The sequence below is a fragment of the Phalacrocorax carbo genome, chromosome 3 (assembly GCF_963921805.1).
Source record: "Phalacrocorax carbo chromosome 3, bPhaCar2.1, whole genome shotgun sequence".
Classification (NCBI taxonomy): domain Eukaryota; kingdom Metazoa; phylum Chordata; class Aves; order Suliformes; family Phalacrocoracidae; genus Phalacrocorax; species Phalacrocorax carbo.
This window is the reverse complement of record NC_087515.1, coordinates 41,862,220-41,885,606: the sequence shown is the minus strand read 5'-3', so window position 1 is coordinate 41,885,606 and position 23,387 is coordinate 41,862,220. Positions and strand designations below refer to the sequence as shown.

The window sequence follows — 23,387 nt, the reverse complement described above, 5'->3', positions numbered from 1 at the left end:
AAAGCAACGCATCGCAGCATCTTATGCAGAACAAGTGCGTGATCACTGTGGTCCATCGTTGCACCATGTGTATTTCAGAAATTAAATTTAAATCTATCGGACATTAAAGGCACACTCCCCTCCAAGTGCTGCACGATGCACAGCCATTACAGACGTGGGTCTTCGCAGGGATGCAATGCAGCAGCCTGCTCTGTTTCAAAGCCCTCTTTATTAGTTTTTCCCTGTTAAGCATACAAAAACCTATGCATTGCAGCCCATTCACTCCCTTCGGCATGCAAAGCAAAAAGTCTCCTTCAAATATATTCAAGGAAAGGTCCAATTTGGATGAAGTGCTGAAATGGGTTGGGCGTTTTTCTGGGGTGCTCAAAATCACCTGTCGTGCAGCAGAAATTCAGCAGGATTTTGGCTCGTAGGGGAAAATGGCTGACTGACAGTGAGCACAAATATTTTATTTGGGTAAATGTGGAATCTTTGTTAATAAACTACTTCTAATGGCTTGTTGTTTGTGGTTTTGTTGGTTTTTTTTTTTTACACTGTGCTTTTATTTTCAGTCCATTCTTCATACAGATTTGTTCATCATACAAAACTGATTTCAAGAAGCTCTCTGGCTTTGGGTCGCAACCACCCAATGCTCCCAAAAAAAGGTTGAGCTTAACCCACACCCGTGCCTACAGTAGACTACAAAAATCTGCATCCATACATGCTGTGCCTGATCAAATGGTGGGAAGAAAGACCTGTAACGATGCTTGTGCCTCTCTTCACTGTCACAAGAAAACCAGAGGGCTGAAACAGGTTATGTTACCTTCTCAGTGCATTTTCTTTTCGTGGTTAGAGGCGGCAGATTAAAATCTGGACTCCAATGGAATGATGTTTAAGAGGCTCCGCGTCTTTTTTTCAAGGCAAAATAATGGTTATTCAACTAAGGTGATATATAGAGATATGAAAATTGAGAGCATTCTTCAAAAAATGCTGCCAACAGTGAAAGGCTGCTCTTTCACAGAGGTATCCTGAGTGAAGATTTTATCTGCTGGTATCTCAATAGGACGGTTTTCAGAGCCTTAAGTGGAAATTCAAATCTGCTTCCAAGTGAAGATTGTTAAAATATATAATGCACAGAGAATTACAGACTTTCCCTTGAAAAATTTATGGATTTGTCCAATAACCTCCCCTCCCTCCAAATTTTTCAGCATTGCTTTTGTATGGCAAATGGGGACCCACATTTACTCTCTTTTCTAATGTCTTTGAATGACACGACAAAAAATGTCACCAAATTGCCCTCCATAAGCAAACATGGGGCAGTTTGTGCATAGACATGTTTGTGCTAACCCAGAAATAGTTTGGAGGTCGAGGGGTAGCACTTTTTATAAGCTTGGTTGTTCATTGCCTATTGGTGGCCAAATCCAGGGATGGCTGGAATTTAGCTGAAGGACTTTCCGTGAACTTTGCCACCTAGGTGAAGTTTCTCCCTCTTTGCTTTGGCAGCGAAGGGAGTCCCATGCTTGGTCACACCAGCCCGAAGTGCGTGACTTTAAGCGACCCGCTGTCTCCAGTCTCCTGTGGGGGGAAAGAGAGGCAGGATCAAGCAGGCTGTATGGACACTCAATGAGGAATGGAACCTTGCGTGGTTATTGGAAACACCATCCCAACCCAGGGAGAAGAGACAATTGCAGGGTCTGTCCCAGTTTGGCCTGGGAATGGAGGATGCAGCCCTAAAGCAGTGGAGGCTGCCTCATCACACAAGGTAAGGCACCTCTCCCCTTTCTTTAAGCCCCTTTGCAACTCCCCCCTCCCCTGCTGCTCTTGGGGAAACCAGGGGCTGCAGCTCTAGCGACTGCTTGTGGTGACCCTGCAGTGGGCAGGGGGTTGGGATGCAAAGGGATGGGAGCTGAGGCTCCACCTGCCGCTAAGCCCCCTTCCCCAGTGCCTGGAAGCTTATTGGCGAAAGTGAAACTTTAGGTTTTTGTTACCTTTTAATTAAAACACACTGTGAACACCACAAGGCTGGGTTAATGCCAGTGGGTAGCGAGCCAGGTTTTCAAAGTTATGTGGGGATAGCATTTTGCATTCTTCATACAATGCTAATACATGATTTAAGCACAAATCCCCTTTCTGTGCTCGGTGCCTGTGCAGATTGGAAACCCCAGCCCTCCGGTTTTGCTAAGGACATGAGGACGGGGAGAATATGTGCCACAAATAGAGGTTATTTCATAACACGGCTAGCGTGCCTGCAAAATGCATGAAATACTTTGCCTTGGAAAGTGCTGTAGTCTAGTGAGTCATTGCTTTCTTTTGAATTATGGATGAGTAGCCAGCCCTTGACGATGCAAAGAAAAAACTAGGTGTGGAGCTGAAAACAAAGGAAACGTGTGTTTGTCCTGTCTCGGAGGGCAAGACACGCTGGCTGGCGTGGGAAGCAGGGGTGGGCTTAGCCACAGGAGGTGGCTGTCAGGGCTGTGTCAGGCTGCGTGAGCGCTGGTGAGGGCGGACCGGTCTCATGTGAGTGACTCCCTGCTCCTTGACTTCAGGAAAGAGGGAAAAAAAATTCCCCTAACTCTTGCAGCTTCATAAGGAACCTTTACAGAGCAGCAGCTCCATCTCATGGCATGTGCATTTCACCACAGAGCTAGAGATCACCCTCCGAAACAGCATTCCCGTGTGCAACCTCTCTTCCTTAGCGCAGAGGGAGCAGTAAAAGTGCGACAGCTGGAAATTGACTGCTGTACAGCCATTGAGTTTTGTCTCCGGTCAGTTGCTTGGCACTTGCCTTGCAAGGAGATGGCAGGAGGTGGCCCTACCACAAGACGACCCCCTGTTAATTCTCAGAGATTATGAGAAAACCTCCCATCCAAACCAGCACTTGCATCCCAGACCCCACTATGTTATTCCAGTGTTGAAAAGTGAAGCATGGCTTCACCCCCAAGACTGCTGCTTAGGCAGGTGTCTTCACAGAAGTTATGAGTTGCTTTACTCAGTAGTAGCCCTCATGAGGGGGCTGTGTGCATGTGTGTATGTGCCTTGGGTTTTGGGTGGCTGCAAGCTTTCTGTGGGCTTTACTCATTCTCCAAACGGCACTTGTTGGAGGCTCCAAAAATACAAAAGGTGGGGGTTTTGGGTCTTTTTTTTTTTTTTTTTTCAGCACAGTCACAGCAGTAAAGCCTTGAGGAGCACCAGTGGCTGAAGGTAAGAGGTGGCTCTTTTTTCCCTAGAGCTGTGTCATGCCTGATGCAGAGGGGTTTCTGCTGGTGCTTGCTCTGGGGACCAAGGGAAGAGCTAGGAAGGTAAATGCAGGCTAGAGGGGAAAAAAAAAACCCATATCATGTTTGACCATTTGGAGTTCAAGGTTGTTTGGGTAGGTCCCTGTTCAAGACTCAGTGTCCTGAGTGCATCAGACAAAGATCTGATCTGGGTTTTGCGATTTGTGATTCGTGCCTCTGTCTGGGGAGAGGTTAACAAAAACCCAGCTATGCAGATCTACCTAGTTGCTTTTTTTAAAAAAAAAAAATTTAAAAAAACCACCTATTTGCAAACCACTTTGGTCACACTAAAGGAGACTTGGCGGTGTCGCGTGGGAAGTCTGTGATGTGGCATCAAGCTTGTAGAGGTGTTTAATGTTAATCAAAGGCTGAAGAGTGATAATGACTGGAACGCTTTTCTGACATCTGCATCTTTTCTGATGTAGCACCCCGGCAATAAAAGAAGCTGAAATGATTTGACAAGAGTTGATTTTCATAGTACAGGAAGCGGGCTGTCCAGGAACAGGGGAAGCCAGCATTGCAGTGCTGCTGCCTATGGTAATGAGCAGCTAGTATTCCAGAGAAGGAAAACATGAATATCCTGACAGGAGAGCATCCACTTGTGCCCTGGAGAATTCAGATCATGGGGCTTTGCATGGTGATGATGTGGTCCTGCTGTGGCAGGCGAAGGGAGGAGCGGTACGGGAAGGCACACCCTGTAATTGAAAAGCCACTAAGCCATCTCGGACCTGCAGGGATAGCAGGATGGAGGCAGTGGTTTGCTTGGTCTCCCCAGGTCTGAGGCAGACCGGAGGATTCCTTTAGTCTCCTGGAGCAGGAAATACAGAGAAACCTCTTCCCCACGCTGCTGTATTGCTCCCAGGAAGCTATGCTTTTTCTCCTGGGGATTATTCTCAAGGGCATGATGAAGGTGGGAAAGGAGGAGAGTGGGAGAGGGAAGAATAAATGAAGGAGCCAAGGGGAATTACTTTAAAAACCTGTTTTTTTTTCAGGTGGAGACTGCCTGATTCCACACAGCAGGAATGGCTATGTGGAAGAGCATGCCTGTTGTTAGGATCTATAGGTACTGTCCCCTTTCACTGGTAATGCTGTGTTTCTGTTGGATAGCATCATACAAAACCTACTAAAACAACCATTGTGTGGCCATAGGCACCATTGGCTTCAGCATTTCAAGCTACCATAAATGAGAGCAGTCTTCAGTCCAGAAACAACAGAGCAGTTGAGAATCATGTTTTCCAAAGGGTCTAATTTGTACTGAGGGTGGTGACCAGGGTGTTTGGAGGCTTAGTTTTACTTATCTAAGGCTGGGTGCTGCTAAACAGAGACTCTTTGAACAAACCTACATAGTTTCCTCAAGATTATCAAATCCCACAATAAGGCAGGCCAGGAGGGACCTCTGGAGATCACCTTGCTCAAAGAAGCAAGAGTGGGCTGGGTCTTGAGCAGCATGGCCTGCAAGGCTAACCCCCCCATCTCTAGCCTTTCCTGGAAGACAGGACTGAACATGAACACTGAAGTCTGATCCCACTGAATAGTGCAGATGGGATGCTCACTGCTCATTTGCTTCTCCCGTGTTGCTTGAAGAGCCATACCCAACCAAGCCATGCACAGGCCAAGAAAAACTGCAGCTTAGCCTTGCTCTTCTGGCAACTACCTATGCTATCCCCACCTTTGTCCCCAGTGATGGGAGCCTCTGGCCAGTGCTGGTCCCAAACCAGCTTCGCAAAGCCACGTGGTCTGCATTTGCCCTGCTTGCAAGCTGAGACTGCCGCAGCTGCCCTCGCCCATCATCAGCCATGCACCGAGGGGCTGCAGTGGGGACATGCGTGCCCTGTGCTAGCACAAAGCCACTGGCACTGCTGGGGGGGATGCAGGGAGTCCCCGCAGTAGCGCAGTCTTGCCTCTGAGTGGCTACTTGCGTGCTGTAGGGCTGAGGCTTTCCTCTAGAAAACAAATCTTGTTCAACTGCTTGAGTGTTCTTTGGCTGTGTGACAGCCAGCTGCTCTGGCAGGTGACTGGGAACATTTTGTTGCATGATCTTTACAGTTTCAGGGAGGAGAAGCTTCCTCATAGCTGAGAGCGGCAGCAAGCGAGGAAGACGCGCATTATGATGCACCTACAAAAGATAGGGTCCATGTCGGATATGTCCCCACTGAGGCTTCCATGGCCATTTGCACTGGGGATAGGTCACTTCTGGCTTCAGCCTTTTGACAATGAACTGGTGAAGTGGGGCAAAGAAAATCCTCTGTCTTGCAGCTGCAGAGCTCTTCCTGCAGAATTGACTGTGCAAGAAGGGCTGGGTTTTGGGTGTGCTCCCCTTGTGTGGCACTGAGCCCGGTATTGTGAGGGCTCCCTCTGAAGCAATGTGCGGGATGTGGTGGTGGAGGGACGCCAGCCTGGGGGAGCAGGAGGGTGAAAGTGGGACTTCAGGGACAGGCTGTCCTTCAAATGCTGGCACTGATGCTTCAGGCTGGTAGCAGGGTCCAGGTATAGAGCTGCTGCTGATGGTGGGTTTGGGTTGGATTTGGGATGGGTTGAACTAAAGCCAGAAGTCAATCCAGCTAGAAAGAAGCTGTTCTGATTTGCTGGTTGCTGTGTTGGTACTCAGCTACTAAAAGACTTCTGAATTTCCACACACCATTAAAAGTCAGGAGAGAACGGTGTTGGAAATATATTCCCAGAAGTGCAAAGTTAGTGTTGTGTGGAAGGCTTTTCTACTCTGAAAAACCTGGCGTGCACAATAGGCTTCCTCTTATCCAGCAAGTTGTTTCCCCAAGCCCAAGCGCTTGTCAGAGCTGCTGCCTCCAACAGCACCACTTCTCCCTTCCCTTGGTCCTGCGAGAAGCAGAGCAGCTCAGCAAGGATGGAGGTGCCCCATTTTCCTGTGCACAAGCAGCTCTGTGGTGTGTGGTGAAATCAAGGCACCTCCACCAGGGCTGCAGAGGTCACACTTTGACCCACCAGCTTTTAGCAATGGTGACTGCTCAGTTGCAGTAACTTTTTGGTACCAAAGGATGCTTTAACTGCTCCCTTGTGTAAGTCCTTAATGATGTGACGGTGAAGTTTTGTTCTTTGTATCATTCCCATTATACAGGGTTTGTGCTTGTGGCTTTTATTTTGGTAGTCCAGAGCTTTCAAATTAATTTCTCAGTTTATTAATTCAGCTGCTCATGTGGGGACAAGGAGCATCTTCGACGCAGCTCAGGGATGGCGCAGTTAACTGCTGGATAACACAGCTGCAAACCCAGGAATCCCACCAATGCCTCCAGAATGTCATTGCTGCTGCATTTTGCTTTACTCTTTATCCTGAGGCCACCAAAGCCATCAAAAGGCCACTGGGGACATGCCTTTGAGTATGGGGATTTCCTGCCAGCACAACCCCAGCATGGCAAACTCTTGTCACCTGCTCCCAGCCTTTCCCCATCCTCCACCCAGTGAAAATCTGCAGGGGCACAGGGGAGGCTGCAGAGGTGGGGCTGGCACGTGTTTCGGGACTGGTAGAACAGCTCTTAGAGCACAATTTTACTTGGCACGGGCTGGTTTTGTAATGAAAGAAATAAATAAGTGCCATCCTGCTCCGCTGGGAGGTTGAAGCATTTCCTTTCTGCTTTTTTTTTTTTTTAAATGATCTGTTTGTACCAAGGCCAAACACTGAATATTTCGGCCTCAAAAATAAAAGTTTCAAGAAGAACTGTAGTTGGGAGGAGGCTAAAATACAGGCACTCTTGTGCCTTCCTCCATGCTGCCACAAGACAGCTTTTATTTTACTTTTTCCTTTAAAGTAGAACCAAAGGAGTGCGTTGGTGCTGTGCGCTGCTAACTCATCAGCTCTGGAGTCAGGATTGCCCTATGTATGTGCTCCATATGTGCCCTCACCAACACCCAGCCACCTGGGGCACCAAACCAGGCTTAGAGGGAATATCCCTATGGGAGACGGGGCAGGGTCTCCCTGCCCACGTGGAGGTCTTCTCCTCTCCTGCCCTGGTGAGCGTCTCGTGGGCTGGAAGTGTGTGAGTGCCTGAGCCAGCACAGGAGAGGGAGGAGGACTTAGGACTGGCAAGGGGGAAGGGCTGGTCTACCTTTTTTGGCAGCACCTTGCAGTTAAATCGGCTTAAAGTGATCATGAAACCATAGGGTAGTGTTTCACTCCTCTGTACTGTGGGCTTGCTCTTGAAAGCGCCAATATGAGCACTGGCTAGTTTGTGTAAGATGAATGTGGATGAAGGACAATATGTTCTTTCTTACGTCCCATCCAACAGGTATTGGATAATAATAATTTTTAACTTTTATTTGCTGTGCTCAATTCAAAGCCGCAGATGAAGCCCCGCTCTAGCAGTGTGGTATAGGAGCACTTCTACCAATTTCAGCGAAAGCCCTGCAGGCAGACAGCTTGCAGGGACAGGCTTGGGGAGTTTCAGGAAGCTGCAAAATAGAGTAAATAACAATAAGCAGAAATAAAAAAAAAATCAGAAATGTGTTACCTGCTCTGTAGGAACTGCTCTCAGATTTCCTTAAAAAAAAAAAAATAAAAAAAAGATCACCATGTCATTTACATTCCATTGAACTCACTGAAAAACCCAAACAAACAAAGGTATGGTATTAGGTAACTCACTTTTTTGATAGGACATAGCTATTTCATATCCTGTTTTTCAATGGATGAATTAAAGTATTTAATATATTGCTTATACAAGTCTATACATGTAGGATATGTATATACCCTCAAATATATATATGGTTGCTACATGAAGTTAAAGCAACTGTGATTTTGCAGTGTGGAAACGTGAGGCCAGCAATAGATCGGGATTCCCTCATCATCCTGACTCAGTGGGGTGCCACTGCAGCAGCAGGATGCATGCAATGTGACAGAGCTGGGGCTGCAGCACACCTCTCTACCTGTACTGGGGTAGCTGTAGGGTGGTGGAGCTCGGTGCGGGCTGCCTGCCTGAGCACTCGTCTTGTGTCTCGGGAGGGTTTTGCAGCCTCTGCGCTGTCAGGTTGCTGCTGGAAGTGCTTGAGGATGAGGCTTCGTGTTACGGCTTGAGCTGAATTAACAGCTGCCAACATCAAAAAGAAGTCCTGCTGCAGGCAACATGCTTCTGCCCCTCAATTGATGCTGTCTGTGGTGTCCTCTGATCCCCAGGCAATGCAGTTCAGCTCAGAGGATGGACAAAAGCCCACGGGAAAGAAAACAAATCTTTTTTTTTTACTGGCAGCCCTCTCTGTGATCCTATAAACATGGGCGGAAGAAGGCGGTGAGGGGGAAGCAGGACCTTCCTGTTTCAATGGTGACAAGCTTCTAGTTCAGCTCCACTGTAATGTGGAAGTGCACCCATAGCTGGCTTGTTTGAAACTATCTATTTCAGTCGTGGTTATAGGAACTGCCGTTACACCTCGACTTTCCATGTCAGTGTGCCTGGAGACTGGCTCAGTTCCTACATACCTGTCAGTATAGTGATGGGACACCTGGACAAGGCAGAAGAAAAAAATCCCCGTCTCACCCCTTGCGCAAATACTCTTACATAGCCCTGCCTGTCTGACTATACAAGATGACTTTTTAACCCTGACCTTCTTGTGCTGGACTGCGCCTCTATTACACCGTTGCTCTACTTTGAATCTGCTATGATGGAGATACTGAATACTGCTGAAGGAAGACAGCTGCATCCATTTACTCCAGAACCTCCCTACAGAAGTAGTGTAAAATGCTGCTTCACAAGCCACATAAAGGGTGAAGCTCTGCTGCTGGAAGACCTGGCCATTGCACACCGAATAACAGAGCAACAATGACTGAATCTAACAAACACACTGTATGTCTTTGTTAAATCATGTATAGTACTGCGAGATAAGGATATTCATACGATCAGATGATTTATTCTATGTTGTGAGAGTTGGCAGCTGAGTCCTCATGCCTCTCCCTGCTAGGCATATACAAACCAAGCGCATGCTGCAATGCCACTGCCTTATTTTTCTTCCTAGATCGAAGTTCTTTTTCAAGATAGCAATCACCATCTTTTCTAGCTTCATCCCCTTGTGCATATTTGAAAGTGACTCATTTGCTTACCTTCCTGGCTGCTGGAAAAGGATTTCCCCATCAGAGAGGTGGTGCAGCCATGCACTCCAGGCTTACACTCGGTGTCCTCTGCCTGTCTGTGGCTGGTGGGTCTTTGAAAACAAAACAGAAGTGATAAGCGGGGAGGGAGCAAGTACTGAAGATATGGGGAGATGCTGCATAGCAGAGCAAAGCTGGGTTGGTTTTTTTTGTTTTCTATCTTTTCAAGTACACAGCAGCCTGTGTAATTCCCTGGCTACAAACTATAGCCCTTTTTTATCAGATGCTGGTACATTTGTTAACTGAGTGTCACTAGGATCACTCATTTGGCCATGCAGTCACTCCAGCACCACCCTGTCATTCAAAGATGTAGTGTAAAGCTGGTGGTTTTTGGAGCAGTTGAGGTTTTGTTAAGCAGGACAGGCCAGGGATGTGCAAAACGCAGCAGGTGCCTGGCACTGAGGCAGCCCTGCATGGAAGTGGTCAGACAGATGCTGGGAGAGGAGGATGTCAGACCCAGAAGGCAGATTTTTGCCATTAAATTCTGTCCCTACACCACCCTTATCACTGAAATCCAAGTGATGAAGGAGCTGCAGAGAGGAAAATGTCAGCTATGTGTTACAGAAAATGCAGATGGATTTTGTTCTCTTTTTTTTTGGTTTTGCTAGTCTCAGTTTCTTCACTTATCATTAATTTCCATTTACGTAGGCGTATGGAAAGGCAACCCATTCCCAAGGCAGTGGAACTGGAAATTTGGAGGTTATCTTGCGCTATCTCGGCTTGCCGACTCGCCACTCCTCCTGCCATCCACATGCTGCCAAGTGCCTCATGAAGTCCAGGGGAGCGCTGCCTTTGGCAAGAACAAGTCAAACAGAAAAAATAAATCAAATCTCTCGAGCTAAGTGGGACTCCCTTTGGGGGAATTCTTCTCATTTGGGTGGATTTTTCCCCCTCCATGTATGTAGTCATGTTCAACTCAAGTAGCATTTTACTCAAGGGTGTCGTTCAGATATGACAGCAGTGTAGTTGTGAGAATGAAAATGTGAATGCTTTCATGCAGCACCCAATTTGTTAGCTGCCACAGTATGAAATCTTGCTCGGCTTTGATAATACAAATAATACATTCCAGGCATAAAAAGCCCTTTATTTCTGACAGGAATGTAAATAATTAAAGAAAAAGCACAGATATTCCCTGCGCCAATTCTATCAGTTGGGCAATAACTATGCAAGCAGCTGGGCATCTGTAAAGCAACTCTCCTCATCAGCTTTCCTGAGACATTTTTAAACTCTCCCATCATGCTAAGCTTTATTGGTTTAGTAAAAGAAACTAACAAACTTCACTGGAGACCAGATTATGCTGGTTGCAAAAATGGAGGGATTCTTCTGCTCTTCAACCCCATTATCTCCTCTGTAGTGTCTCCATCAGCTTTCTTACACACAGCCTCAGATTCTGCTGAGACCTGCAAATTGCTTTTTTGGCTGCCAAATTGCCATAACCCTTCTATTTTTATGTTTTAAAAGAGCTTTAAACCCTCCATCCTCTTTGGACATGTCTTTAAAATTGACCAGTACTGGGAGGATTTCATGTTTATCCGAAGGCTTAGAAGAAGATGTTACTTCTACTGAGCTTCTAGTTTTACAGTCAACAGACATGAAAAGCCCAGCGGGGATAAAAGGAACTTAACCAGTTCTGTCTAATGCATATAAATCTACCTAAGAGCTCAAGGCACTGGAAATACTCAATGCGCTACATTTATCTGAGTCTAAGATACAGAAATGGGTCTTCAGCCCACATGCCACATGTCCCATTTTGATGCCAAGTTAATACGAATTAAGAGACTGAGATGAATAAACAAGGTCAGTCTGGGCTGGGCCAAGTTGAATCAATGTAAAATAATTGTCAGTATTTTCTGTCAGCAACACTGGTTTATCTTGGCTCGGGATTCTCGGTGCTATAGATTATAAAATGTTTTCAGTGGAACAGTTGGCAGACATTTTATTGATTTTTCTTTGTTTTGTGAATGCTGGAAAAATTTCCATTAAGTATACACGCTGCTCATGTGATGAAGCCAAATTGCTTTTCCAAACTTTTCTTTCTTCAAGTGAGCTAATGCGGTAATATGTTAGCAATCTAATTTAATCAAGAGGACCTTTGTCTGGAATCAAGAGGCCACAGAGCGCACCTTGATGCATCTCAAGTACTTATGGGCTAATAAGAGTTAATTTTGTATTTTCAAGGTGTTATACACACATTGACCGATTAATTTGCCCAACTCTGCTTTGAAGTTGGTAACGTATTATCTCAGTTTTACAGATGCAGAAATTGAGAGTGCAGCTTTGCACAGAGCCATGAATATTTGCCCGCTGTTGCATTCTTGATGCACATGAAGCTCCTGTTGCCTTCACCAGGGCTGAGCAAAGAATGAGAAGGCAGGCTGCAGCAACCAGGCAGGATTAGCGCTGCTGAGCTACTGGATCCCACCTCTGTGATGAATTTCCTACACCACATTGCCACATCCCTGCAGCACACCTCTTAACAGAGTTACTTTGGAACTGAAAATTGCTAAGACAGATAGAGCAGCTTGTAGGATTACACATGGACCCATGGCAGACCCTATTTCTCAGCCTATATTAATGTTATTTTAAGACCAGGTTTGCTTTCTGGTTAAAGAGAACTTTTGAAAAGGATAATGGATGGTGAATGAACAAGCAGAAGCGCCATGACAGTGACAAATGCTTATTTTGTTTAATTGCACGAAACAATGGAGTAAGAGTAAGAAATCTGTTTAATGGGTTTTTTTACGTGACACACAAAAGGGGGAGAAGTGGGCTAATTCTCTCTCTCTCTTTACACTGATTTAATAACCAACATATACAGATATGAAAGACTGTCATGCAGTTTTCTCTTAACACCTCCTGAGGTTTGATTAGTGATGCTAAAGATTCAAAATATACAAACATGCTTCTAAGCTTAAATAAAAACCTTGTAGAGCAGTAAAATATGTGTATTTTTAAGTACATAAGCAACAGGTAAGTTTTATGATAAAAATTACTGTGATGATACATACTTTTGCCTTCTATCCTAATCACTTGCATTAAAATAAGAGATATTCTAATTAAAATAGGAGTAGTTCTGGTTTAGGGGATGGGGACAAGGTAGATGAATAATAAGCTAAAAAAACCCCAACCCAGCTTCACACACATCCTGACAGTACCAAAAAATGCAAGATATTCAAATCCACTTGCATTACGGTAAGGACACAGAATGACAGACTGATGGGGAGGAACCCCACACCACAGTTACCAATACCAATGGCAGAGGAGTGAGTGCAGCCATAGCTCTGTGCTGACTTTTACATACCAGGCTCTGGCATGGTCGCAGGCACTCACTAGTTGATTCATCCAGAAATAAGCTGTCCCACAGGGAGACAATCAGTTCCTTTAATGCATTGCCAAGAGGATCAGTACATTACTGTGGTCCTTTGAACAACAGCACCCATACCTTCTGAAAATATTTTCCTTTTTTACAGGCAGCAAAAGAGTTATGCTGATTAAAACATTTCCTTAAATAGATAACAAGGATAATGAGAGAGAGGACAAGATTTGCTAGGCTATACATATCTGACACTTGGAGGGGTAAAGTGACAATGGTCAATGGCAACCTTAAGCCAGAGATGAGAGCTTTGTCTTGTAAAATTATTCACTAGACTGTGCATCATTGGTGGTATTTAACTGTCCTTTTCATGGTAGAGTGAAGAAACCATGCAGCAAATAAAATGCATCTATCTGGAGTGTTGTCCTGAAATCTTTATTGCTCATAACTTACTTTGTGTGTGTGTGTGGGCATGGTTCAGAAAGTTGACTACAGTTCTCCACTGACAGTGACACTATTGCTACTCTCATAAAATGTCATGGAGTTAAGCCAATTTTCTCTGTAAAACATACTCTAGTCTCAGACTAAGCACTCTGCTTTCTGACTGTTAAGGCAAGAAAAGAAACCAGATTTTTGCCTATAATGAATTATCAGAGAAATAAACCATTGAGACTGTTTTGAATTATAATTTTGGTTACCGTCTTTTCTGTCCCTGTCTCCATCTCAGGCTATGGCTTTACTTGTTAGGCAGAGCAGCAAAGGTGATGATGATGTGAAGAGTTAATTGAAGTGATTTGTTAATCATGCAGCCAGAAAACTGGGCTTCTGTTACACATACGCAGATGTTAGGCTCCCTGAAGGGTATCAGTAATAAGGTTTATTAAGCAAGTTAAACAGAAACGACTTCTGCTAGTCTTCACAGGACCCTTGCCCAGGGCTGCTCGCTAGGTGTGAATCATGAGATGCACCTCAGCTGTCCCAAAACAAAGGTTCTGTCAAAGCTGAAATACAGGAAACAAAGAAGTGCAGGTATGTGCTGGAGATGAGCTTCCAGAAACTTGGGTGACATATAGATTTTGGACAGTATCTGGTTCTGACAGTGTAGAAGTGTTAGAAATGCAGTAATGTAGGTCAATTGATTTAATGTGTTTGGTGTCACTAGCTGGTACAAAGATGTAAAGCCAAGGCAGATTAAAAAAGACTCTGGGAAAGAAGAAGAGTGGCTGTTGAGTACTCTTGCTGAACACCTGCAAAGTCCCGTCATGGTGTCTTACAGAGATTATGGGAACCACTGTTACCCCAAAGATAGCAAAACCTGGGAGTACTGTTAAGTACCCTTGAATTCATGCAGGCCAAGTGCGCATGAGCGGTGCTGCTGGCTTCATGTGACTTGCAATTTACTTGTACAGATAAGGTTGTGTGGTTTTTATTGCAAGACTAATGACACTGAACACTGAGGCTCAACTTGGAAAGAATAGATTGACTTTTGTGCAGGTCACCCAGCCCAATCCACTTCTCAAAGCAGATTCAACTGTTAAGTTAGATCCAACTTCAAGGTTGATGGCTCACGTTTGTGACCTAGCTGACACCTGTGATGGATAACAGCAGAAATGAACCATTGGCACTGGCAAACATCTGGAAGGTCAGAAAGAGAGCAGCAGTATGTTCCCTCATGTTAAACTTGGAGCAACACTCAGGAGTCCCAGATCTGAGCTGATTCTTGCCACATTACCAGCGAGGGCTGTGTTTGCTGTCACAGTATGCCAACATGCAGGGGAATGAAGCAAACAAAAGCTATAGACTAACCTTGCTCCCCAGACCATCAATCAAGTCCTCAGAGACAATATCTCATGGATTTAAATGATGCTGATTTAAAATTATTTAAATCAACAAGTTGCCTACAGTAATATATAGAAAGCGTGGCTGAAGCGACTTGGCCAATACAGGAGGATGTATTGTTCATGGGGTTAAGGAACAGAGAAGAATAGTAGTAAATCTATTAAAAAATTGAATTTTCTTCTTTTGATTTTCTTGAGGAGCAAGACTTCAGAAGTAAATAGGAAATGATTCAGGATGTACATTTATCTCATGAGCAGAATACATAAACACCAACGACCAGCGTTAAACAGCATGAGAAATGGAGAAAGTCAATAATGAAACAAAAAAAAGGACCAAGCTAACAAACAATGAAGGCCCTTTACAGGAGGGAGAGTGTGTCCTGATTATTGACTTTGAAACTGCAGGTGGTGGTTGGAGGCTGGGAAGAAGTGGACAGTAGAAATGTCAGATATGAATTTGTGATGTGGGAAATCAGTTAGAAAAATAATGTTGCTGTGCACTTACTAAGATGCTCAGCTGCAAGCACTATACAGCTGTGATTTCATAAACTTCACTGCATTTTAGCAAGGTGTTGTTGTCACCATTTTTTGAGTGAATTCACTGAGGCAGCAGAAAGCAAATAGGACAATTTTGGGTTCACATGTGGGATCAATTTAAAGAAATTTCCTCGTGTGCTGTGTAACCATCTACCCATTATAAACTATGTCCTCTGCCAATGTCTCAGATTAGGCAGCCAAATTTATAGAATAGAATAGAATAGAATAGAATAGAATAGAATAGAATAGAATAGAATAGAATAGAATAGAATAGAATAGAATAGAATAGAATAGAATAGAATATTCCAGTTGGAAGGAACCTACAATGATCATCTAGTCAAACTGCCTGACAAATTCAGGGCTGACCAAAAGTTAAAGTATGTTGTTAAGGGCATTGTCCAAATGCCCCTTAAACACTGACAGGCACAGGGCATTGACCACCTCTCTACGAAGCCTGTTCCAGTGTTTGACCACCCTCTCAATAAAGAAATGCTTCCTAACATCCAGCCTAAACCTCCCCTTGTGCAGCTTTGAACCATTCCCATGTATCCTATCACTGGATCCCCGGGAGAAGAGATCAGCACTTCCCTCTCTACTTCCCCTCCTCAGGAAGTTAGAGAGAGCAATGAGGTTGCTCCTCAGCCTCCTTTTCTCCAAACAAGACAAACCCAGAGCTCTTAGCTGCTCCTCATAGAACATGCCCTCCAGCCCTTTCAGCAGCTCTGTTGCCCTCCGCTGGATGCATTCAAAGACCTTCACATCCTTCTTAAATTGTGGGACCCAGAACTGCACATCACACTCAAGGTGACACTGCACCAATGCTGAATACAGCGGGAAAATCACCTCTTTTGACCAGCTGGTTATGCTGTGTTTGATGCACCCCAGGATGCTATTTGCCCTCTTGGCTGCCAGGGCACACTGATCGAGCCTGCTGCCAACCAGCACCCGAGGATCCCTTTCTGCAGGGCTGCTCTCCAGCCACTCCTCTCCCAATTCATACTTGTGCCCAGCATTACTCCATCCTAGGTGCAGAATCCAGCATTTCAACTTGTTAAATTTTATCCCATTAATCACAGTCCAATGCTCCAATCTTGAGCAGAAAATGAAGCATTGCAATGACTGCAAACTGAGAACATCCCTATTTATGTAGGCTCCTAACACTCAAAATCTTTCTTTATACAAATTTCTTCAGATGAAGTAGTCTGATGCAGACTTGCCAGCAGATGTATTATAGAAACAAACTCTGTGAAACTGGAGGCAAAACACAAGCCACAGTCACATGCTTGTAACCGTCTGTCATTTTTTTTAAGCACAGGGAAAAGATTGTTGGAGTCACCTGTGCTTCAGCAGGTGACCTTCACAGCCACTGGCGTTGTCACAGGGAGTGCCTTTAAAACCCAAATTCGTGTTGGCAGGCTTCAAGTGGCTGTGGCCAGTCAGGGGAGCCGTGAGAAGTTTTCTTTCACAGCTCTGCAAGAGTGACCAAAAACTCCTGGCTCTCCTCGGGGAGGTCAGCTGCAAGCACCGGGTGTCAGCAAACAGAATTGCTGGTTGCGTGGGTGGGCACCGTGCTTTATACTCACCAACCTGGCAAGAGGCAAACAAAAGCCTCAGGAAATCCCATCAGTTCATGCAGCTCTGGCGATTGCAAAGAGCCACTCGTGAGGCTCAGCAACTTTGGTGACCCGCCTGGGCAGGCACAGGCAAACGTGGTCAAGCTGGGGAGCCCAGGAGTAGGAGTAAAGTTGAACTCTGCAATCTCTCTCCCAAGACGCCTGATGAAGACAGACGCAGGACTGCCAGAGATGTGTGAGTCATAGCAACCTCCGAAAGGGAAAAGGTGAGCTGAAGGGAGGATAGCATGTTTATACTTTGGGATAAGAGGCATGTTGGGATTAGCCTTTGCTCTAGTGCTCTGTTAAAGGAGTTCCTTTTATTGGAGCTCTTGGAAATCCCTCTGTAGTCAATACAGTCTCCAGCACAATCTTACTCTCTTTATTATTTGCCTGTGTCAATACAGTGCTATCTCCACCCCGGAAGTCAAGACAGAATAATTGTGCCCTATATTTTTAAAAGCAGGCTCCATCTCCAAATCCAACAGATAGCTCTGAAAGCTTCAGACAGTGTTCTGTATCCTAAAAGTTGTAGGCTATGTAGAAAATAAGTATTTCACTAGTGGCGTGCAGCTGGTATAATGGATATTATATGTGATATTGCAAAAGCTCAAGTTCTTTGTGTAAGGAAAGACAGAAAACTAGGTGATATATAGATTTCCAGAAGGAGAAAGAAATGTGTTTCTTTCTCACATGAAGAGTGTTCACACAGTTATATACAAATGGTAGGATGATTTGTCAATGTGGAATTTCAATGTTGTACTCACAGTAGAGTTACTAAAAATGTTCCTACATACAGTAGGCATAGAAAATAAAAATAAGTGCATCTATATACTAACTGGGAACAAATAATTGTTTCTTTTCTATCAAGAATGCATGAAGAAAAGTGAGAGAAATAAATGCTTTTTTAATCTTTGCATAAGAGTTGTTTCATACTAATTTCCCATCCATTGCAAGGTGGTGTGCTGGTTCACTAGCAACAAAAACACCGCAAAAAAACCCCAGTTGTCAGACCTGTTGTTTCCCTCATAGTAAGAAAGTTCCAGTTTTTAATCAACTTTGGAAGAAGGGCACTTTTGAAAGATCATCCCAGGGATTTTGATCACAGGCTAATGATGAGCTTACAAAAATGTGTGAAGATCATGTTAGGTTTTTAAAAAGTTCTGTTTACCACCCATAACTGCATTTCCATTGCTGTATTTCTCTTTTCTGCACACTCATCAAGGAAGGTTGCAGTTGCCCAAATTGTTTAATTTGAAAATCATTGTGCTAGTGCATGTTAAATGCTCACGAACTGTCTATGTTTCTGGAGATTGCTTTGTGTCCCTGCCATGTCCTTCTGGCTTCCAAATTTTTATTAGTTCCTACTTAATATCTTAAAATGTTTTATTGTGTTTACAGTCATGATGCAGATGACAATTCAGGTTGTCAGGAAAGTTCAGAATATCAAACATACATTTCAAAAGTATTTTAGTTAATTGTTTCCCCCTCCCTTCTATTTTCTGTTATGGAAATACAGGATTTTTCCTTGGCCTTACAAAACACCTTTAATAGACACAGACGTTGCCCATGTGCCTTTCCTGTGCCACTCACCTGAGGCAGAAGCTCTGCACTGGCTGTCTGATGGCTGGACCAGGAGCAGGTAGCTTGCGGTCTCCTCTGTATTCTGAAGATTGGTCAACGAAAGCTTCGCAAGATGGGTCTTCTTCGTCTGACTGCCCCAGAAGTTCTGTTAAGATGACTCAAGATATGGTATCAGGCTTACTTAATTTAAAAGTACCAATTAAGTTGCCAACTGTTTGCCTTAGATGTCAGTAAGGACAAGGGTGTCCACTCTTGTAATGGATGAAATTAAATAGAAACCATGCGCTTATACAGCTTTCACCCTTGACTTTTCCCCTTGAAAAGGAGGCCAAGTGGCTAATGACCAGCAACAATAACACTTCCAAGAGTTTTTGGAAAGGAGACAGTGAGTGTGTCTTGCCTTTAGTTAGCAAGGAGGAAAAGCCTTCTCTAAATTGTCAAGGACAGCAGGTCTAGCTGGCTGCCAAAGGCTGCTGTGTGTGAGTATTTCACTGTTGCCATACAGATCAAAGTTTTATCAATTGCACTGTTCCCCCACAAGGGTATATGTAACCCCTTCCTTTAAAAATAAAGACTTTCCTTAGCTTTGTTTCAAAATATTTCGGTTCACAATCAAGATCTGAAGTCTTCAAGTAGGTGAAGGAGGGGCCTCCAATTCCCAAGTTCCAGTCTGAGTCCTTTGAAGAAGGAAATTGTTTGAAAATACCCAAACCACTTAAAATATAGAGGAGGAATTGTATATTCTAGGTGTGAGACTTAAAATAAATAAATAAATAAAATTTAATCAAACCCCAGGCAAGCAGAGTTTGGATTAAGGAAAAAAATCCTGTTACAGATAAAGACTTTAAAAGATTTTTGCTCAAAATCGCAAGACCCTTTTGCATTTTTTCTTTTTAAATCTTGTTTTTCTCCCCTTGTTCTCTGCCTTTCCAGATCCTGTATAAGCTAATCTGCACGATACCCATGGCAACACCATGGATAGTGTAAAGAATATAATACTTTTGCAACCGTTGCCATACTGCTAGTTTACATTTTGGCCAGAGACCCAGAATACTCACCAGCTTAGGAGGGCAAATCTACTTGTGTTTCTGAACCTCCAAGTCCTGAAATGCTAATGCTGTAAAATTGCTGTGGAGTCTTCATGCTACCTAAATATTATTAGCATCTGCGGTGCAAGAGAGGGTGAAATGTGGCAACTTGTTTGGCTTTCTCAGGTAACTGCTATTTTCCACCTGTGCTGCCATTTCCCACACATGGAGCAATGTGGGGAATCACTGAGACCAACCAACTGGGTCAGGGGCAACACACCTCCAAGCATGCACATCATGTTACAGTAAGGGAACTAAACCAGCTCTGGTGCAACTTCTCCTCTACCTTGAATAAAAAATCCAAAGAGGAAAAAAAGGAGGGGAGAAAAAAGGTGTATGAGCAATGCTCCATGTCTAGGAAACTCAGTGGCAAGTATAGTAGGTTTCTCTGGAGATCTCTTCTTGAAGCCTGTTGCAGAGTGAGCAGCCAAAAGAAGGAAGGCAGCAATATGGAGACCTTAAAAAGGTGCAGGAGAAATCGCTTTTGATATGTGAAGAACTCTGGGGAAGGGCTTAAACAAAATTGCTCTGCGTGTGTAGGCAAAATCCACCGCAGCTCTTGTGGGACAAACTTTGACAGCCTCTGCTTGGGAACGCAGCTCTCACTGCCATGCTTCCACCTGTAAATCAAGTCATTGGTCCTGAAGAGCCTCTCTCTTCACTCGGCCTTAGCTTTTAAGAAGGGAAATGCTAAACCTTTTAGTTTTCTAAATGTCAAAGCTAAGGCGTACAGTGTGAGTCAAGCTGTTGTGATCTTTTTTTTTTCTCTTTTTTTCTTGATCCACCTATTCAGTGATGTCTAAGGCCTACATAACTTACCCCCTTAAAGTTACAAACTTTCACCAATATATGATGTCCATGGCTCCTCCTTAGACATCAGTCTTGAGGCTGACCTAGCGTCAAGCAGCAGTGGCATTTCAGAATGTAAAACCCTGACAGATGTCTAGAGAGGTTTGTGTATGAGAAGGGAAACAAAATAGGATTTAGTCAGCTTTGTCTTGATCTCTTTCCATCACACTATTACTTTGCATTTTCTCATACCTTCTGAGACCCAGATCTGAATAAATCACAGCCCTCTCAGGTCAATCACTTCAGTCTACCTCATGCATGTGCTCTGGGTGGAACCTAGAGTTTTGTAAGGTGGAGTGGGCTACAATTTGGATCTATCCAGTCCTCATGCGGCATATTTCTAATATATGAATGTTATGAGCAATTACAGCCATGGCCACTGACTTTGACATTTTGCACTGTGGATGCAGGACAGGTACACCTAGTTAAATAATGCTTCTGGATCCATAGGAACCTCATGGAAAACAGAGCAGTCTGTCAGATGCAAGCGGAGTTGTAGCCAAAATTGGGGATGAGTGGGGTTCTTACCCACAGGAGTGCAAATAGATTTCTCTGCACTTTCATATCTAAATTAAATATCTGAAACTGACCTCAAGTTACGAGGATTGAACACATTCTAGTCTGGGTTTACAGCTGCAGTGTTGCAGTACAACATTAGATAGGATCAGATGCCAGGAGTGGTTCAAAGCCACAAAACCATCAGATATGGACTCTAGAGTAAAGAAATAAACATTTTTGTTGTGAGACATTGGACTGTGTTCCCTGTGAGAAGTGCTATAGCAGGAAAAACAAATGAACAAGGAACACTTTAAACAACACAGTCCTTCTCAAACAAGAGGCAAAATATCCCACATTTAATTAAAAAGGGAAGGATTTTGGCAACAACACCATGGAGCTGGGAGAGGGTGGTGGTCCTCACATCTAGATGAGGGCTCTGGCTAGGGTTTCGTGCTTAATAAAGACTTGATTTTGTGCTCGCATTGGAGGTGTCACAAGCTGCACCTAAGATTTCATATTCAGGTAATCTGGGATCTTCCTTTGGCCTACTGCATGATAGACTTGCTGTTTTTAATTCTAACCTAGTATTTGCTTAGCATTTTAGGACCTGAATCTAAATTTTAAAAACTTGAGATACGGCATCACACCTAACGTTTCATCATTAAAGTAATTTATCAGATGAATTAATATGAATTATATAGTTCTAAAAATCTTTATCTACAAAATCTCATTGTCATGATCAATATTAGGATAATGTTGTATACACACGACCGCACAATGCACATTCTGCATTTCCAAAATTTGCTGATAGCTGCTATTGCTACATTTAGTGCCTGTCTGACATAGCCAAATGCATTTATTTACAAGTCCACTAAAAGTTTTCCTATGCTTAATGAGCAGGATGCTCTCTGAACACCATATGCAGGTGATGAGATTTCATGCCTTCCCTGCTCATATTGTATCATTATTTAACTGTGTCTATTCTCTTATGGATCTGTGTCTGCAAATCAGAAGATGTTTCCATTCTCCAGTATCTTCCACTGGACTTCCAGGGAAAAAAATGCATTTTAAAACGTGCAATCCCATGGTAAAATGAAAAACTTCTAATATTGTTTTCAAAATTGACAGCTCTACTTAATAGAAGCCATTAAATTATTTACAAAGTAGCAGCTGCTCTTGTGAAAATATAGCCTTTTTTGGGCATGAAAAATAAACTAGTTGATAAGTGAGAGATAAGCCATTTGACAACTTCTTTGTGTGCCCAGCATGGTATGCAGAGCCAATTCTGTACAATCTGATGTTTACAGAGCAATCGTAATGTACGACCTCCTTAGGCAACAGGGACACAAGAAGCCTTTAAAATGCTGAAGCAAGCATTTAATCAGAACTCTTCATGCTGATCTTTTAAAAATTCAATAAGTTCAAAAAATGTAACTCCTTCTAAAGATAAAATATCAGGTTTTTTGCTTCAGGAGTTGTGAATATATCCCAATGAACTCCCAGTGAACCACACAGACTTCAGACATACTGCTCTTTTTTTTTTTTTTTTAGAAAAAGAAGTAAATAGTAGCGTTTTTCTGACAGAAACAAATCAAGGGTCTGAAGAAATGCAAATGGTTAAAGCAAAGCAAGTGCTGTAAAACAGTACAGTTTAGTCATAACCCAAACAATCACATTTTATTTTTTGACATTTAAACAGTTTTTTCCCTGAATAGCTACTTCCGTGTGAATAAGTTCATATCTCCTGTTATTATTATGCATTAATTTTTAAAAAAATTTTTATTTTGACCTCTTGAAATCAAGCGCCCTCGCTTTTCTGAGGGTTTTTTTGTTGTTGTGCTTTTTTCTTTAAGGCAAATAACTGCTGCAGGAGGTGTGAGATTGAGCATGACCTCAAGCATTATCAGGTTGCTCCACTTTAACTCTACCCCAGGTTTTCTCAAACTTACATGAAGGTACTTCTCAAGCCACTGGGTAAAATTCTTTTGGCATCAAAATTAGTGGGAACTTCCACTGCTGATTTGAGTGTGGTCAGCTCTTTTTTCTGGCTACAACTGTTTTCCTGAAAATGCCTTCCCAAAAAACAGATTTTAATAAAATAGTTTACTTTCAAGAAATTCCTGCAGGGAAATGACGCAGTATTTTTTGTTTGTAAAAATATTACTCTCAACTCCTCTGCTTCTTTTGGTTTAGTTTTCCATGGCTTCTTATTTTTAGATTATTTTTGTGTTATTTTGTTACTTCCCTGTGCTGACATGTTTTCATCTGACAAACAAAAATGGCAAAATATTGTTTTTGTAGTACTTTCAAAATTCATTGAGAACAACTATTACTGCTGACAGAGCTGGAAAAGGTACACTGAACCAGACTATTTCCCATTTGTGTCATAATTTAACAGTTTGGTACCTGAGAAGATAAGGCACTTCAATCACTAAGTAGAAGCAACCTTTAATGGTAGCATAACATGTCATTATTTCACTAGTTGGATATTAGGCATATTAGCAGCAGCAAAACTGTTTCAGTGGATGTGCCAGGAAATTTAAGAATTAAAATAAAAGTTATGTGATAAAACTAAAGAAGTACCTAACATTTATAAACAACTCCTTTTTTTTTTTTTTGTAGCATAGGCACTTATATTTCATTTAGCAGTCTTCTGCAGCTTGCAGTGAAACCTGGCTTTAAAACTTTCTGCAAATGGAAACGCCAA

General features: G+C 43.3%; 1 protein-coding gene across 3 annotated transcripts in view; it reads right to left on the bottom strand.

The window, feature by feature from the left end:
• Nucleotides 1-867: 867 nt before the first annotated feature.
• The window catches only part of WDPCP (WD repeat containing planar cell polarity effector), a 156,857-nt gene continuing 134,337 nt past the window's right edge, over nucleotides 868-23,387 (bottom strand). The window contains exons 16-20 of one of the 3 annotated variants that reach the window (XR_010372112.1): nucleotides 18,255-18,390; nucleotides 9,313-9,413; nucleotides 7,736-7,764; nucleotides 3,517-3,699; nucleotides 868-1,554 (exon numbers count right to left, since the gene is read on the bottom strand). Coding sequence is in view for 2 of the 3 variants with exons in the window: in XM_064446682.1 (XP_064302752.1) it covers nucleotides 1,504-1,554; nucleotides 7,736-7,764; nucleotides 9,313-9,413; nucleotides 18,255-18,402 (329 nt within the window). In the remaining variant the exon portion in view is untranslated. Of the gene's footprint in view, nucleotides 1,555-3,516; nucleotides 3,700-3,928; nucleotides 7,677-7,735; nucleotides 7,765-9,312; nucleotides 9,414-18,254; nucleotides 18,403-23,387 lie in introns of those variants that run through there. The other 2 variants (XM_064446682.1, XM_064446683.1) reach the window with 2 other exon arrangements.